The sequence below is a fragment of the Aptenodytes forsteri genome, unplaced genomic scaffold (genome assembly GCF_000699145.1).
Source record: "Aptenodytes forsteri isolate BGI_AS27 unplaced genomic scaffold, ASM69914v1 Scaffold242, whole genome shotgun sequence".
NCBI classification, from domain to species: Eukaryota; Metazoa; Chordata; class Aves; order Sphenisciformes; family Spheniscidae; genus Aptenodytes; species Aptenodytes forsteri.
The window spans coordinates 707,607-726,671 of NW_008795253.1; the positions used below are offsets into that span (position 1 = coordinate 707,607).

Here is a 19,065-nt window from a genome sequence, read left to right on the forward strand (position 1 = left end):
TGCCAGACCCCATCAGAAATGAAAACTGCAAGTGAACTTTCACTGATGACCCTTTAGTTGGTTTAAAAAAACACCACCACAAAAAAATCCATTTGGGCGATTTAAAATCTGTATAGTAGATAACCCCATAGTATTTTACGTTGAAGACAGTGAAGAGATGTAAAGAACCTTTAAGTAGAATGCAGTAGAGAATATGAAGAGATACGGACAACTAGCCAACAGTCAGCTGGTTAACGCGGGCAGCTGACGTACGGTAAGCAGGACCCAAGTTCTTGTTCTGTAAAGCTCAGCACGGGAACCTGAGCTCCATCTTCAACCAGTACGTCTATGGTTCACTCAGTATTTTAATATTCAGTGAAATGGAGCAGTTCCAAGAGAAGGATCATGGAAGAAAAAACAGCCACTGTAACATAAAAGAATAGCCAAGCGGTTCAGAAATTTATTTGGGTTGCAGGGTAGCCATGTTCTTGCACTAAAGGTGGCAACAAACTGCCTCGAGCAACTCTCTCCATGGAACACTTTCAGGACATTCTGTTTCATCACAGTGCAGAACAGTACTTTTTTCTGAACTCTCTAAATTTGCATGGGGTAGGAGAGTACAGTTGCTTTATACATATGTCAAGGTTCAAGTTGGACTACAAGCCTAACTTCTGAACGGGACAGATGTGCCTCCTGCTGCACCCAAGGGAAAACTGATTCCTCTGCCCCCCTCCTTCGTTGTGCTCAGGAAGGACTCTGGGAGACAGTGTATGAAAGACTTGGAAACTGTAAACATTCAGTGCCCAAGTTATGCTTAAATGCAGCAGACCACTACTGTACCTGTAAAGTATAATAGCAATTTAGATGACAGGCACTTGAAACTACTAAGCAAAGAAAAGAAAATCCCAAACATGGATTGACAGTGATGTGGTCTGGAAGAAATGTCTATTTTGTTCTCAAGCTAGTGTTCTCATACATCATGCAGCGAGTGAAGTGTGCGTAAGCTAAAAGTTTGTGGAATTGGCACTTTTTTCCCCTCCCTTTAAGTAAAAGTGGCTCTCTTGCTGAAAGAGAATTCCTTTAATGCCTTCGTATTATGGAATAATTTAATGAATGATCAAAGATACATTCCATAGACAAGAGGATTTTCCTAAATGTTATCCATCGCTAAGGGGAAGGACAGTAGACGCTCTGAGAGACTGTCATTGATCTTCAGGGCTGTATTTCTCTATCGAGATCATTAGACAACAGACAGTCAAGAGGATCTGACACAAGTAGGAGCTTTGTCAATCATTATAATCCATCAGAAGAGATGTGCCTGTGAAACAGGCAAATATAAACCGTACTGTGGCAGGAGAGGTACTACCAGCAGAGAGAAGAAATGATGATAACATACAGTGCAGCGGGGGGCTTCCTTAGGAGCCTCCTGAGCAATCTCACTACTGAATTCAGGTGTAAGAAAACAAAACCAGAACAGATGCAGGGAAGGACTCCAAATATGATCAAAAGTCTAGAAAGCACCGACTGAAAGTCACAGTTCAGCTTGTTTAGCCTTACGGAACAAAGGCCGAGAAGAAATCTGTAATTTTGGTCTATGCATACTGCAGCAGGCAAAGGGGGAAAAAAAGGAAAAAAAAAAAAGGAAAAGATTCAACTTATCCTATAACTGCATATGAAGAAGTGCATAAACATTAGTGTAAGTAATACACAGGTGTATGTATCAGCAGCACGTTAGCAAGGTATGTGTTAGTATGGCAGCAGAGTTAAGGTAGAAATCAAAAGGAGTTAATTTTCAGAGCAAAGAGGTTTTCTTTTTTAGGACTCAAGTTTGCTTAAGAAAAAAAATTATGTGTGCACCCACTTTTATAATGTACTAAGCTGGGTAAATGGTTAGGTCCTCTCCCTACTGTTTATATACCTAAAATATAAGCACCTGTAAACATTTAAAGACACTAATCGGGTAAAGCTTATAGATATAGCTCCAACCAAATACATTTGTAAAAACAAGTTCCACAGCAATACAATTAAAGGATAATAAAATATGGCAACTCAGATTTTTGGCAAACATTTTATAATTTTTTTATATAAAAATCTCAGTAAGAAACCAAGCAGAATATTTGACGGAAACATCTGCCTTACAACAAGTTCAAAAAAAAAAACCTCACAAAAGAAAAAAAGAAAAGTAAAATTCCAACCCCCCAAAATCCTTTTTAATTATAAACCAGAATATCAACAAAACAGTTAAAATAATCTCAGATTGTTTGGCAACTCATCACATCATAACAAGAGACACATTTGATCATAAGAAAAGTTTAACTTTATATACAACTTCACTTGAACATTTGCTCTTACCAGAGTTAATATACATTAAAAAAAGATTCTGGCAATAATACCAGGTTCTATTTTTAATACCTGTGTATAAAATGTAACATAAAATGCTGAAGCTCTATAGTCAGATTGTTTGGCAACTCATCACATCATAACAAGAGACACATTTGATCATAAGAAAAGTTTAACTTTATATACAACTTCACTTGAACATTTGCTCTTACCAGAGTTAATATACATTAAAAAAAGATTCTGGCAATAATACCAGGTTCTATTTTTAATACCTGTGTATAAAATGTAACATAAAATGCTGAAGCTCTATAGTTAGGAGAAGTAACCTTTGATTTCAATGGGTCCCTCTTTGTTGAAAAAGCCGAATACTGAAAGAACAGGTGTTTAGTTGCAAAATAAAACTGTTGCATTTCAGGGTAGCGTTGGCTGACTGTGAATAAACCTAACCTAATACTATTTACTTCTTCAGGTTGGTAGTAAACTCAAGTGAAAATATAATCTAGTAAGATTACATTTTAAATTTTATACTTTGTCACAAATGTGAACAGAAAGGAGCCAAGTCCCTTTCACTATGCTAAACTACTTTAACGCATGCGAGAAAAATACTTTACCAACTGTCTGAGCATATTTTAGAGAACTTCAGGTTTTAGACAGCCCTGGGGGAGCGGAGGGGAAGTTTCCTACTGACATCTGCATAGAATGTAAAATATATAATTAAAAAAACCTAAGGTATATACTAAAGTTTACAGACCAATGCCTTCCATATAATAAATAAAATGTCCATCATTGATTAGATTCATACACAGAGTAAAATACAACCTATTTTTACAAGTTTATATACAAAGTGTCTTAGTAGGCCCAGGGGTGCCTCATGGGTTGGAAGCATCTGCATTAGCACGTCACATTGGGAAACCCCAACTTTCCAAGTCAGTGATAAAATATATAACTACTTTGTTTTTCATTCAGATACAAAGTAAACTTATTTTTCATCTGAAATAAATGTACATAATATTCTGTATAAACAATAGTTTATAAAGCTGTTTAAAACGTAACTTAAAAGTACTGCATTGATTAACTTAGAGCTCTGAAACAAGCACGTGCAATCCCTTTGCTTTAAAAAAAATAGAAGCACAGATGTTTCTTTTCTTTTGACTCTTCCACGAACAGTACTAGCTGGTTAAAGATTATCGTTTTGCTTTCTTTACTGGTGTCTCCTCTGTTTTCTGCTGGCCTTTTCTCCGTACCACTGTTGGGCTGTCTTCCCTCTTACGCTTGGTAGACTGCACCTTTAACCTGAAAAGCATTATTAGTAATTATTTTAACAATGGTAGGACCTGTAAAACAAAAAGGGTGGTCAGGCACAATCCTATTTAGAGGATGGAATTTAATTGTCCATCCCTGATGAATTACCAGGATATACTATTTCAAAGCTCACTACTAAAACATTATATACCAGCACAGACGACAGGGAGACCTTGCACACTCCTGCACATCTTAGTAGGATACTGCGTACTAATTCCGTATGTTGGAGAGTGCTCCAGATGTAGAATTTGGGGCTAGAGCTCTCCTCCTTCCTCCTCCTTCTTTTGGAAAGACTTGTGGATTACAACAGAATATAATGAACTACATTATCTTGTACCCTGTCTTACAAAGACAGAAGAATAGCAATAGTGGCTTAAGTCTTGCATACACAAGAGGGAGTAAAGGGCAGACATCACGTACCCTTATCTCTATTTAAGCATCCATATATAAGCCCACCACATTTCAGCTGCAACCAATTATAAGTGTAGCTTAAACTCTTGGCCATTCCTAACCATGCGAAGTAATTAACATGAGGGGAACTGTAACAGCTGATCAGTGCATGCTACATGTGTTCCTGAGGTTCAGTTTGAAGACTGCCAATTTCAGAGTGGATGACAACTAAATGTATTTGGCATATAACCCATTTACAGGTAAACTACAAGATGAATAGCAACTGTGCATCACATTTATTACTCCCTTGGGATTTTACACTGCGATCTTGACTTTAAAAATTAAAAAGTGTACCAGGGAAGGAGGGAAAGGGAAGCATTTTCCAAACTTGATATAAGGACTCTCAGAGTTTCTCCTCTTTTAATCAGCTGATCTTAAAAAGATCTTTGAAGAATTAGAATCATGTCATCATATGTTGCTTTAACCTGAACTACAGCTGCTCTTCCTCCCATTCCGGAAAGAATCACAGCTCAAGTTAAAATACTGCATAACAGCATTTTCAGATTCTCCCAAGAGGTTTCTGAGGGCAGAAAGAAAAAAATTCTAGTCTTCCAATGTTAAAGAAATGAAGAAAAAGAAAAAAACGTAAACAGAAGAAAATCCTTTAAAAGCTTTCATATTTCACAAGAGAACAGAACAGAGAAAAGCTAGACTGCTGTTCAGATTTTGAAGCAGTATATTACATGTAAGGAAAGGATCAATGTAGTGGTTTCCAAAACAAATAATAGAAGTGTATTCAACTTTAATACTTACTGTGTCAATGGAGGAGATTTATTATTTTTTGTATCACTTGGAGATCTTTTTTTTGCTGCTAGGTTCTGTCGTTTTTTAGGAGAAATTGAACTTGGACTGCTGCCTTTAGAAGTTGCACGTGTGGTTGGCTTGCTGGGCTGCTTTCTGTAAGTCAAAAGAATGATGAATATATATATAACAAAACACTTTTACCAAGTCACTTTCTTCTTGCATTCCAAGTACAGACAATTAAGACTGCACAGTATTTGCAACAAGTAAATCGAAGTTGCCAAAAGAAACAGTGGAAAAAAACCCCACCAAACATTTGCATGCTTCGAGACATAAACTGCAATGCTGAGTTGTGTATTTTCATATAAAATGTAGAATCAAAAGGCTACTTCGCTGACAATATTTAGTATTTGACTAAAAAATCCTAGTTCCAAATCTGCAATAATGCTGGGACATAAGTGTCCATGTTTAAAAAAAAAAAGCTTGTAGTACTAGCAGAAAAACAAAAGAAGCAAAGGCGAACAGGCTGCAGAAGAAAAGAGAATTTGCTTATCCAGTGTAAAGAACGAACTCATATTAGCTTCAGTATGCACCAGTTCAGAAACATGAAAAACTGGTTACTGGCGATCAGCTTCATAGTTTGGAAAACAGGTTAAGTCAGAAAAACTGATAATCCAGCAATGCTGAAGATGAAGAAGCAGCTCCTTCCACAGAATTATTCCCAAATGCTACTTAAAAAATGCAGACTGTTTGCAGCACCTTAAGATAGACATGCTTTGTTACAGTCAGAGCTAGAAAGATAGCATTGGAAATCTGAGACACAAAACAAACAAACAAATCTATAAATAAAAAAGTAGATGTTTCCTCAAGCAACCAGAATGAAAACACCAATATCTAAACTTTTATTACAATTTTAGAGTTAACAATTACGTGAGACTAAAGGAAGTCCCTTTGCCTTTACCAAAACTGTTGTTTACTAAGTGGCAGTGATAAACCTTCACAGTTTTTATTTAAATGAAGACTACATAACGACTTTCTGATTCAGCTCTGAAATTATGAATTCAAGAGCGTACCGTGAACAGTGCTTCAAATAAGCCCCAAAGGCTAACATATAATACGATATCCTTAGGAATGAAGTAAATCCGGTGAATTTACAGAAATCTCACCATGAACATTAAAAAAAAAAGCCTGGACTCCAATTCTGTTCTGGAAGGCAGCAACATGAATTAAAACTTCCCAAAGCCGGTATCTTTCTTTGTTTCCGCAACAAAGTCAAGAGGATGAGCTCTGCTATAATTCAGTTTGCCTACAAAAAGGCAGACCTATGCTAAGGGAGATGAAGAATGGCTTCTTGAAAACAGAACTCTTGCTACCACACTAGTCTTTTGCAGCAAGACTGCTTTCTGAGCTTGCAGATCACCATACTAGAAATTAAATCCTCCAGTACTGCAGATTAATGTATTTAACTTGGATAATATTTGGAAAAAGAAACGGATGTGGATAATTATATTTTCACCTTGTTCCAACTCCAAATATCAAATGGTGAACTGCACAGTCAAAGCAGATGTCCCTTTTTACCTGTCAGAACTAAGTGCCCTTAGACTCAACTTCTGAGACGTCACTAGGACGAAGACTGCCGACAGGATCAATTCTTACCTTCTGACATATTCAAGTATGTCTTTTGAGACCCTAACAGTGTCCCCACCTCCCCTTTTGTCTTTTCATCCCTAGAAGAGTAGTACTAGAATTAGAATCAAAATTATTTGGGAAGCTGTCATCAATTTAAAAAAAAAAAAAAAAAGAGGCAAAAAAGCAAAAAAAAAAAAAAAAGGAAGCAACATAAAACCCCACAACAACTGAGAACAATGTAGAAAGCACCTGCTATTGGTTTCTCTATACACAGTTACCTTTGAGCCTCTAATCTTGTGGCTGATCTAGTTGTGGCCCCAGAATGTGCTTCATCATCTTCCTCACCATCTTCTTCCTCTCCTTCCTCCTGCTCTTTTAGTTCGTCTTCAGAAGACGTTAATTTCCGTCGTTTTCTTTCTGGCTCCAGTGTTTCTGTCCATGTAAAATTTTACACATGTGCTATAATTTTCCAAAAGCCCTCCAAAAGGATATGGACACTTAGTTTAGAAAAGGTATTCTATTCACAAATCCCTTTTTAAGTAAGTAATTTTCCATTTCCTTTATGCTTCAACATTTTTAATTCACACTTGTTTGACTTAATCTTGCTAACACATTCACCATGGTTTACTTATGCAGCTCATAGCCAGAATTCATAGAAAATTCATGAGGCTTTATAGAAGCATCTGGGATGTAGCAATTCTGACATGAGATTACAGCAATTTACACATATTTACATAATATTTACACTAGCTGTAACTCAATGATTTTTCCTCAAGAAAGAAGAATTGCATAAAGCTTATCTTGTTACTATTAGTAAACAGAAAGGCACAGTAATATCTTCTCATTCTGTTAGGAGTAGCAGTTTCATGCTTTTACCAGTTTCCTCTGATTGAACCAGAGAACGTCTGGGCTTTCTTCCCCTTTTACGCACAATCATTTCTGCTTTCTCAGCTTCTTCTTCCTGAAAAAATAAAATGGAAGCAAGTAAGGCAAAACCAATGTAATTCAAATAGAAGACAGACATTTTTCATTAAATACTGCTTATGAACTTACAAATTAAAAAGGCTGCACTTACATTTGTTGTTTCTTTCTTATTAGATGTGGCTGTACCTAAAAAGAAAGGAAAGAACAAAACTTGATCCTGAACTTTAAATCTTTCAACAATCAGTTTAAAAAGGAGTTCTTTCAAACTGTCAACTTTGCATAAACATCACAGAAGCTCAGAAACCATTTAAAGTCTATATCTAATTTAGAATATGGCTTTGTTGTATTTTGTTATATACAGAGACTGGGACAATGATTAATTTTTTTTTTTTTGAAGTAGTAAGGCTTTATGACTGACATTATTTATTGCTTTGTTGCATATGCTGTTTTGTTTTAATGGAAAAGCAAAGTTACTTACCCCTTTTAACTACTGTCAACCAATTACAGAATCACAGAAAAATTTAGCTTGGAAGGGGCCTCTGGAGGTCATCTAGTCCAACCTCCTGTTCAAAGCATGGCTAAATTAATTGATCTGATCATACTGCTCAAGACCTTGTTCAATCCAATTCTGAAAGTCTCCAAGAACACAGTTCCTCCAGGCAGTCTGTTCTAGTGCTTAAATATGCCCATGGTGAAGCACCAAGATGGCTGTAGCTCAAAAAGACAGTATTTAAAACCTGTCTAAATCCTGGTATGCAAATTACTTGACTTTCTCCATTGAAGTAGTTCTTGCTTCCAGTTCAGTACTTCTTACAGACTGGCCTGTGCATGTTAAAATACATTTATAACCCTACAACCCATGTCTCAAGCTGGCCTCTCTCCGTGGTAGATGCTTACCCTGACTAACTCTATGATAAGAGATTATTTTACAAAGCTTTTGAGCTTTGTCAAATGGAATTATCTGCAACACTGCAAGGATAGAAATCCTTAGCAGTAGAAGGAGAGAAGCAACCTAAACAATAGCAAGTTTTTGTAACTTTTTTCCCTGCCATATAATTGCCGCCTATTTCTGTTTTCTGAAAGCTATATCAAAAGACAACACAAACTCTAAACCCATCACCAATTAGACTGATAGAACAAACAGAAGAACCTCAATGCAACGGATCAAAAATAGATTACAAAGAGCAGAAACACATTCTAAAATTCACACACGTTTTTTGGAGTTCCTTTGTTAAGGTTACGGGGAAAGACTTTTACACAAAAGCAAATGAAATAAAACGCAAATATGTTTAACTATTCAATAAAGAAATACAATAAAACATAGAACTGTCCACTGCATTAAGTATTTTACACAAAATAAGTCTAACATACAACCAACATTTACTAGTTCTGTTGTGTTCAAAAGACAGATACTTCAAAATTCTGGTATGTTTTGACAGATTTGTAGCAAAATGGTTTTTGATTGAAGAATACTGCATGTAAGTACAAGACATGCCTTTCTTAACAGACACAACCCTCTCTTTAGGACGTGAAAATGTACTTTTGCCTCAAGATTAGTATAAAAATAATAAGCTATGGTATTTGAAAATCTTACTAACTTTACAGCAGCAACCGCTGATTAGTGCAAAATAATTTTAGTTTCAAGTTCAGTGTCAGTGTTATGGGAGGATGCTGCCTCCAGAAACCAGGTGTCTCTTAACTGCATGAGTTGTACTGACTGAAAAGAAACTCTCTGCTTCCCACTCTGCGAGTCTGTCCCTGTCACAAACCCTTGTGCAGAACACCCAGAAATTACCAGCATAAGTGAGCTGCACAGAGGGATTCCACTTTGTTTCCTTTTCACTGCCAGGGGTTTCCAACCCCTTTTCTCACATGAATGCTAACACATGATGAGAAGTTTAAACAGGATATTTCATCCACTTTATACATTCTTCTTAGTATCTCTGTGACATCAACAGCCTTTTACCTGGAAAACTAAATGTTACTTAACACACTAAATTACGTGTTAAGTACACAGTCAGGTGTCTGTCCTTTTGAATAAAAAGCAAACCAGAATGCACTTCTACACCTTTCTCACATTCTTGTCTGTTCTCTTTGCAGTTGATAGAAACCAAGCGCCACACAACCAGCTAACCCTCCAGAGACAATTCTGAAGCATACGGATTAAAGCAGACATTTTAACAAAAGCGGAGAAAATAGGAGACAGTCCATATGTGTAGTGCCGTCAGATTAATATCTCCATAGAAACCTAAACTTTTGGAAACTCCAGGAGATTTGTTTTGAAGACTTGTTTTCTCAGATTTGTTGAACAAATGTTTTTATTTGTTTACGAACAATTTTTTAAACTGCCTTTCAGGTTCGTCTGCTTCCTGAATGGATTTTAAAGTCTATTTTATGAATGGCCATAATTAAAGAGACACATTTAAACAATCAGTGCAGTTCAGACTCCATACATGTGAAAAATTTAACTACGCCATCTAAAATTCACCGAAGTTTGACCTTTTACAAATCACAGATATTTGAATAGGAAAGAGAAATAGAAAAATATCTCACTTTATCTGACTTTAGTTTGAAGCACTGAAAGTACATTTCTGAGTAATGTTAAGCGATCATCTTGTAAAGATCTTACAGCAGTTGTGAAAGAAATATCCTCTCAAGCTACCACTAAGCTCTTTAGACACATGTCCACAGATAATCCAATTAACTCAACAAAATTTGAAATTTTAAAAAAGTTAATGTAATAAGTGTGATTGATAGTAGCTGTATGAAAGAAAGTAAGCAGAAATGGAAAACAGTCACCAAGAACCAGTTTGATGGGGTACCTACCTGCCTCTGAAGCTCTGCCATGTGCCTATCCACACAAATAAATTATTTGGTATATTCTGCAATGCATTATTCAGCACTTAACAGTGCTGCTGTATCTTTGAAATAAGTTCTTATCAAGCTGCTCTTTTTTTAAATTAAAAACTCCTTAGGAATTAGGGACAAGTCTTCACTGTTCTGTTTACTCAGATGTTTTCACATGTTGATAATACTGACTGCCAGAGATGATGTTTAGGAAGGACCCATGTGATTTTCTTGAGAACCCTCTTCTACTTCTTCCACCTTTTGTTTTATTTGTTACAGCAGATATCATTTGCTTACCTGTTTGAGGCGTTTTTCCTCTACTTGCAAAGATAGGAAACTGCAGCTGAAATAAAAAAAAAAGTGGGTTTTTTAATTTAAAGAAAATCAGAAAAATCCAGGATTGTATTACATAAACACAGAAACTTGCTCCCATTCATAGTAGAACATATCTGCAAATCTAGAAAACATGAACATTCTAATGAGCATACGGAAAGTTTGTACTGAGTTTCTTAACAGTAGCATGCATTTTTCCATTTATGATAAAAATTTGAAACGAGTCATATCAGCCCACAAACAAAAGAAATCATAACAGTTTCAGCAACCTGACACTAAAGTCATTGCAGTAAGACATAAAGTTAAAAGCAGTTTCAGTCAAATACATTTCTGAAAACTTAATTATCAGCAATACAAAAAAAGTTTAGTACAGTCACTTTATGTAATCACACATACAGATTTGCAGAATTATAAATCATCAGAATTTTGTATTTACTCAGAATGCAGAAGGAGCTATGTATAATTACATAATCTCCTATGATGACTGCCCAAAAAATCCAGTTGTTTTCATCACTGAACAACTACTCCAGGATGTCTACGCTGCTTTTGAAGTAGCAGCATGTTCTCAAAGCAGCCTAGGGGAAACTGTCATGCAAAGATACTATCTCGCCTTACAGAACCATTATGTCAGATGGAGGGCAGATATCGCTCCTCCTGGAGCCAGCCTGTAACTGACTGACACACCAATCAGTCATCACTAAGAGGTACAAGACCTTTAAAATAGTTGAACTAGAACAAGATGATTCTGTTCCGGTACTGAGGGTGCCAAGGTGTATCTACTTCTGAGGGGGATTTTAAAATTAGTTTTAATTCTTATTTGAAAGAAAAAAAGACAAACAAAAAACCCCCAAAACCAAAATACCAAACATCAAAACCCACACCAGTTCAAATTACATTTCATTAAATTAACATTGGAAACACCCCTCCCCCAAAACCAACCTGATTAGGAAAGAAATTCTGAAACAAAACTCCACCAGACCAGTAGAAGTGACAGGACTCAAAGGGCTGCCTGAAATGCTGCGGGGACAGAACAAGCAGGGACGAGAACTCCTGCTATCTACAGCCTAGGTAAATTCCCAAGACTTCTGACACCCATGCCAGCTGGCACCTCACCAGGCAAGCAGGCAGAAAACATGAGTCTCAATACAACTTCCTTTTTAAAAATCACCTCTTTTTGATGCAATAACATTGATTCTGACATACAGGAATTCCCAAGAGAGGAGCCTTCCACCAGAATAAATCCAACTAGTCGTACTACACAAACATGCCTGATCCATTACTACCCTGTGCTGTAATCCAACTGGATTGCAGAAACACTCCCAACAGAGTACTTTCTTAGCAGTGAATGTACTTCACAGGGGTTAAGAAATTAAGATATTGCCGAGCTTTAAAAGACAGAGGTATGTTTTGTGAGCTCTTAAGTTACTAACCAGCACGTCTCTATCTTTTGAATGAACTGTACACGTTGTAATATAGATAATACAACTGCATTACACAATACTTTATTTTACAGATATTAAGAGATATTATGAGCTATTATTGTGATAGGTCCAGTAGAGAAAAAAAACCCTCGAGTTTTCAAAACAAAGTCACCCTTGATCTTCAGGCCAAAATTACTCTCAGCACAAACTGTGTGCACACATGTGCACACAATCAGAATTTCACCCTGCATACAAGTATATTGCTATCCAGTGTAACACTTACATTTGTATTAAGTACGTTGTACTAAGTTTGATCCTGTTAGGTTATTTGCTGTGTTCCGACTCAATAGTATATTTTGCTTACAAAGTTCAGTTATATTAGGAGATACTATTAATAGGGTTTTTTTTTTTTGCTTAGACTGAACTCAATTATCAAGTTTTCCTAAGATGTTTCTGAAAATACCGTTAACTGTTAAACAGATAAATGGCTCTTGAATTACTGTGTTTAAATGCACCCAAACAAAATAAAGGCACTTACATTCCCAGTGCTCATATCAGCTTTTGACTCCCCACCTGAGGGAAGAAATATGAATTCAGAACTTGAATGTCACTAGTTTCCTTGTTTTTCCACACGGGTATTATGAACTACTTACCACCAGGCTGTACAGCTTCAAGAGGGTATTTACGAGGCCTTCCCCTTTTCCGTTTCACTATTACAGGCTGATTTTCCTATTAAAAGTAAAGGACAAAAATATTTTAGTTATTGTAATTGACATTTAGTATTTGAGCAATATAATACAAAGATTGCCGCTAACTTCATAATGTGATAGTGGCAGAAGTAGCGCTCATCAGTTTAAAAATATAGATGAGGCAGGTTTCATAGGAAGAGACACTGCCTCTTACAAAATCCATTGGTATAGCTGACAAGAAATGAGACAACTCCCAATTATTCAAAATTCTCTGTGGCTGGCCTCAGGCACAAAGCATGCCTGAGAACACAGTGCCTGCTGCCCCCTTCCCCCCCAACAACTCTATCACTTCGTCTCACAAATGCTGCTGGCTTACCCTACATATCCCACCACATCTTTTCAGTCTTACGAGAACTCCACACTTTGTATCTTGTGAGCCCCTTTTCCCAATGCTGTGTAGCACAGGCTACATCTTATAGCAGTTGAGCAAGTGCTATTAAACAGTCAATATCCTAGTTATCCTAATATACAGATTATATAGAGAACATCACCAAACAGGGCCTTTAGTAAAAAAAGGCCCCTTACTTTGAAGTTTAAGCTTTGAAAGACAACTAAGTAATGAATATGGTCAGATGTTCAGATCACAAAGATCCCCAATCTCAGATCACAAAATCCCCAATAATAGACTTTCTCCTATTTACAAGGAAAGAAGGTTAAGTGCTTCATTCAGCATTTACAAAAGTCTAGCGATGTCTCCCACCACAATGGATCTTAGTGACTCAAGCCTTGAGTGAACAAACATAACAATTTATTCTTTAAATTTTCTTCCACTTGCAAATTAGAGCCAAAAAAACAAATGACAAAGCCCAACGTCTTTATGAGATCTGTGTCCATCTCTAGGGGCCAACGACAATTTTAATCTCTAGGGTTCAGACATTTGTTTACAATCACCACTGTAGAATATCACAAGTATATGCCTAAGAGATAACAAAGAGTTTTAAAATTGTTGAGTGATAATATTTTTGTAAAGCCAAGTCATATTTGCTAGTGACTAAACTGTCCACATCTCAATTACAAGGCTTTCAGAAAACTTGATTTCTATACAACACAACTCTATAGAATTGCTTTCCATACAATTTATAAGTACTATTAAATGTAGGAAGGGAGTTACTTCTCAATAATCAGCCACTGATGTCTTATGGTCTGTGAGTTTATACTTTGTGACACAGAACTGCATGAGTCCTTGGTACTTTACAGTACCAAACATTAATTTTCACATTTCTCTGTTGAAGTCAAAGTTTTAATATTGCTGTCAACAAAATACAAAGTACTTATTTTCAGTGTGAACCTGCATTATCTCAGTTAGTTAACATGAATAAGACCACCCACCTCTGGAGAATTTTCATTTGATTCTAGACCATGCTTTTCCTTTTCAGTCATTTCATGTTCAATGCTAAATTCATCTTCACACATACAAAACAAACAAGAAGAGAGAAACTGTATACCTTTGTTTTATTAGACAAAGGTACAAGCCACAACCTCTGCACTAAAAGCATTATTTCATTCTGTAGCCCAAAATTCCCTAAAAACCACCCATCAGAAATTAACACTATTTGCCTTGTAGCAACAATATATTGGTCTGCCAGAATGCTTCCCTAACCCTAGACGAGTTAGGTCTTCTAATTTAAGGTAAAAACAAAAGCTCAAGAGTGTGACCCACTGTAAAATCGTAAGATAAATACAAGCCACTATTCAATTTTCTCCCACATTCCACGAAACAGGAAGCTAAGGATACAAGCTCATTGCAGAACAGTTTCAGACTTGTCAACATGCTCACTGGAGAGATGAAACTGTTAATAGGTCAAACTAACATTAGGGAAGATACTCGCACTGTTCACACAGACAGACTGAAGTTATTTCAAAGACATTATTAATACTGTGGACACACCATCTTTTATTATTTATTTTAGTGCAATTTATAAGTCAACTACGACAGTGCAACTTGCGCACTCTTTCCTGTTTTTCTACAGAAACAAACAGGACTGAATTTTGATGGTGAATGTGTCATGGTTTTTTCATGGAAGGACACCTCTTATTTGTGGTCAGAGTTCGAAGTTCTTCTTGTCACATACCCTGAGCATGCTATTTCCCTATCCACCTGTTTATCTGCAATTAGCTTTCCTACCCAAGGTACATACTGAAGCAATAATGGAGTGGACGGGTGATAGCACAGCAGAAACATCAAATCTGCTCTTACTGTTAAAGGAACTAGGATTAATGCATTATTTGATAGCAGTGATAGAACAGACAGCAACTAGAGAATATAAACAAGTATTTGCTGGGATCAAAGTTGCTGGGATCAAACTGGGATCAAGTTCCTAATTTCTCTCAGAATCATTCAAATGAAAAGAAATTAGCATTCAGTATGGGTTCAGAAAATTGCCGAGAATGGGCAGTTTCATTACCTTTTTCTTCTATAGTACTTTTAGGTGTATGCTTTACATCAATTTCTTTGGACACTTCTGCTGTATCACCTGAAATAACTTCCTACATTATTTTGAAACAACAAAGAAAAGAGTGTCTCACTACAAATTAAAGATCATTGTTAGTTACTTATACAAAAAAAACCCCAAACCCACACCCCAATACGCAAGTAGTTATTTTATTCATCAAGATTTTGTAACGTCTCTTAAAAACGTTGATGCTGAGAAGCTTCATCAAAATCAATGGGTGAGATAGGTCCAAATATTCTGCATGTGCTCTTAAAAGGAACATCTATTTTGTCCTGAATTCCTGTTTTGACTTAGAAGGGATCAGTGCAAACCCAGAACTCGGGTAAAGTCCAACACCCTCTTGCAGATCTCTGATCAGTATGACCATGAAGATGCTGAACTGACTGGACAGCTGGGATCCAGCAATGCTCCACACGATCCCGAGCTCCTAACTATTGTGCAAATCGGTCCACCACACCTCAGAGGGATTCAGGTGCTGTGCTCAACAACACAGACCTCTGCCTTTTTTTTTTTTTTAAATTGTCTCCCCCTTGAAAAGTGAGTATCGTTCTATAGTCAGTTATTTTGTATTCAAGACAATGCAAAAGTAGTTTCAGTTAATAATGAAAATACCTCCCAAAATAAACTGCTATAGAAATAAAAACTTAGACTTCCATCTTATTTACATTACAATTGCAGAACATTAAAAAAAAAGTTCTTGAAAATACCTTAATGTTATCAGGCTTTGTTTTGGAACACTGACTTTGTTCATCATCTTTTCTCACATCCTGAACAATCAGCTGGTTGCCTGCAAAACCAAACAACAGTTCAAGTGTTAACAAAAGTGCCTTCTGCATTTGTCAGATTTTGATGCCACTTTTATATCAGCTCATCATTAGCGTGATTCAAAAGATTCTGAAAAGCAGTCTTATTTACAAAAACATGAACAGAAAGTTATGCTAACCCCTCTTTGAAAAGATTTCTTTGAAAAGACAAAACAATTAGAAAAAAAGAATTCCGTGTTTCTTGTATGTTACGGGTGGGGTTTGGTTTTTTGTTTGTTTGTTTTTAAAGATAAGCTCAAAATTGAAATTTGGCAGGTACCACATCAAGAAATAAAACATCAACCTTAACTTCAACTCACCCAGAGACAGAGAAAACAGTTAATGCTATGTGGGACACTATAATGAATACAGCATGGCTTCTAATTACTTACTTCATCAAATCAAAATTCTTAGAAGCTGAATAAAAACTGTTATAAAAAATTACATTATTAATTATCCTAAATTTTTTTTTTAATTGTTCTGATGCTGAAAAGGCAAAAGCAGTTGAGGGCAGAGCTTGAATAGATATTACATAGTCAGTCTCATAATTATTATATCAACAAAATGTCTAACTTATTTCTAAGTTAACTTTATCTAACTTTAACTTAGAAACATTTACGCCATTCAGTGGACTGACTTTCTTCTCACTTTTTGCTTCTAGACAGATAAAAGGTTACATTAAAACTTGGTTTCCAATCTAACAGAAGGAAGCATCCAGCCTCACAAAGTCTACTGAATGGCTAGATTTTCTTCCGATGATCAGCTTTCCTCAGCTTTATATTTCTTCCCTGTGTTTTAATTACTAATTTTATCCTTTTTAAATATTTTAAAGTCTAAACAAAAAAGTTTGTTCACTTATGATCAAAAAAGCTACTATAATACTCTTCCGTGCAGTATTAAATTTGTTACTGTATTTTTATCAAATATATTAAGTGTAATATTAAAAGTTGTTTTGGGAAGAACAATTGCTTTGGAGTTTGGAATTCCCCATATTCCATTCTTTCCTCCAAAATACCATTTTATGGCCTAATCGCAGTAGAACTTTGTTTTGCAGCAGCAAAGCTTGACACAAATTCATGTAGTTCTGCATCACTTACATTTTTCTTTATCCACTGTTCCTGAAGATTTACACTGTATTCCTCTAGATCTATGTTCTTCAGTTATCTGGCTATCCAAGTTTTCCACCTACACATAAAACACACAGAAAGATAACTCCTTACCTTCTTTTTTCCATAAAGTGTATAAACACAGAAGGGAAAAACTTTTTCCTACTTGCTACTTTCAAGTATAACATGCATTAAAATGGAAAGTAGCAGTATTACAAAAGCAATTTATTCCTAGAGCTCAAGTAGTGTTACTACTATAGGATAGCACCATGAAAGAACTTCTGACTCCTAGTATTTTCAGAATTTCTAATTGATATTTTTAATGAAAAAAGTCTCAGTTTTAATTAAGGACCCTACTATGTTCTTTAAAAGCAGTTTATCATGGCAATTCACACAAAAAAATTTTGGATTTAAAAGGACATGTAGGAACATGCAGAAACAGAAGAAGTATCTCACTAGCACCAGAAATGTGGCCAACCAGCATTACAGTATAGTAACAAATAAATTTACTACTCAAGTCTAAGAAACCACAAACACATTTTTTAGATTGTCATCTGTGTTAAATGTCTTGTTTCTGCTCCACAAGATACAACTTTCCCAGTGATGACTGTGAAAGTTTATACTTTTATAAGTATACTTTTATACTTATAAGCTCCAAGTTATTGTGAAATCACAGTAGACTCCATTAAAAATAACAGGTTTCTAGTCCTGATCAAAAGCCCCAAGAATAATCTCTATTTTTGTCCTCTGTTCTCAAGGAGGACAATGAAGCTTCTCTTTTCTGCCAGTTAACAACAGTCTTGAAATAGTCATAGACTGTGGAACAACAATACAAGAAGATTTATTTACTGGCAAATAATGTCTAAATAATTAGACATCAACCTACACAGCTGCACAGTCTCAATATACATAGGCTCTGAATATACAAAAATAGTATTTTCCTTTAGAGAATATTTAATGTAAATAGAAGTAAATGCAAGTAAGAAAAAAAAAAAAGCAGCACAGACTTAGAGAATAAGTTTAAAACCCAAGAACTTACATGAAAAGTTTCTCTTTCTAAAGCAGTATTCCTCTGCAGCAAATCTAGTAAAAAAAAAAATTACAAAAATAATCAGAAAAGCTAAGCAAGAGCAAAGTATCATAGTATCCTCTACTTTACCTCTCTGAAAGGATTCCAGAGTACCTGAAACTACATAAAACTTACTTTCAACGTTGGAAATAAGAGGCATCGAATCTTCTCTTTAACAATACTTGAACAAAAAAATAAAAATAAAGAATATGGATTTCTAAAGCACAGGATAACTGAGAATCATTTTATGGCTAAAATACAGGTACTCATGGGGCTGTCATCTTTGAAATATATGGTAACTTTGACATTTCAAATATAATTTTAGCATTTGAACGAATCAGAATTTTATTCATCACAACCCTAGACACTGGATCATGGGATAAAGTAAAACGTGATGAAAACTATGCTGTAACATTATGCTTCCAGAGAACTAAAGTTTGCATAATTGTACTAGTGAGACCTGTAGCTGATACAGTGCACATAAGGAAATAGTCCAATTGTTACACTCTACTGTACTCTAACTCTGATAAGGTAGAGCCTTAGCCTTCCATATCACAAAAATGTGGAAAATAATTATGAATTATGGGAGCTGATGAGTGCTCTGCACTTTTGAGAAATTCCATAACTTTCAAAGTCATTTCATACAGATACATAAAGAGAATCATAAAGAAGCTGCTCCACTGAGGGTTCTACAAAACCCTTAAAAGTCTGACTCATAAAGGCACTGAATTAATATTTTAATTAAAAAAAAAGCTGCTAAAACATTCCAAGCAGTTTTCCTTTCAGCTACAGTAAGAACATAAACCCATGATCCAATAAAACCACTATTCTACATACAATTTTACACAATTTGTAGCTCATTTCTTAAATCTACATGTTTTAGTAACAATTCTTCCACAGCTATACTGTTTAGTTGCAC

At 35.7% G+C, this 19,065-nt stretch overlaps 1 protein-coding gene across 2 annotated transcripts in view; it reads right to left on the reverse strand.

Moving 5' to 3' along the window:
- Positions 1-2,441: 2,441 nt before the first annotated feature.
- BOD1L1 (biorientation of chromosomes in cell division 1 like 1) overlaps positions 2,442-19,065 on the reverse strand; it is a 37,655-nt gene continuing 21,031 nt past the window's right edge. The window contains exons 12-24 of one of the 2 annotated variants that reach the window (XM_019472019.1): positions 18,117-18,160; positions 17,069-17,156; positions 15,876-15,955; positions 15,121-15,202; positions 14,045-14,118; positions 12,620-12,695; positions 12,505-12,539; positions 10,510-10,555; positions 7,517-7,551; positions 7,318-7,402; positions 6,720-6,873; positions 4,825-4,968; positions 2,442-3,612 (exon numbers count right to left, since the gene is read on the reverse strand). In XM_019472019.1, the coding sequence (XP_019327564.1) occupies positions 3,504-3,612; positions 4,825-4,968; positions 6,720-6,873; positions 7,318-7,402; positions 7,517-7,551; positions 10,510-10,555; positions 12,505-12,539; positions 12,620-12,695; positions 14,045-14,118; positions 15,121-15,202; positions 15,876-15,955; positions 17,069-17,156; positions 18,117-18,160 (1,052 nt within the window). In that variant the 3' untranslated portion in view covers positions 2,442-3,503. Of the gene's footprint in view, positions 3,613-4,824; positions 4,969-6,719; positions 6,874-7,317; positions 7,403-7,516; positions 7,552-10,509; positions 10,556-12,504; positions 12,540-12,619; positions 12,696-14,044; positions 14,119-15,120; positions 15,203-15,875; positions 15,956-17,068; positions 17,157-18,116; positions 18,161-19,065 lie in introns of those variants that run through there. The other variant, XR_002086178.1, reaches the window with a different exon arrangement.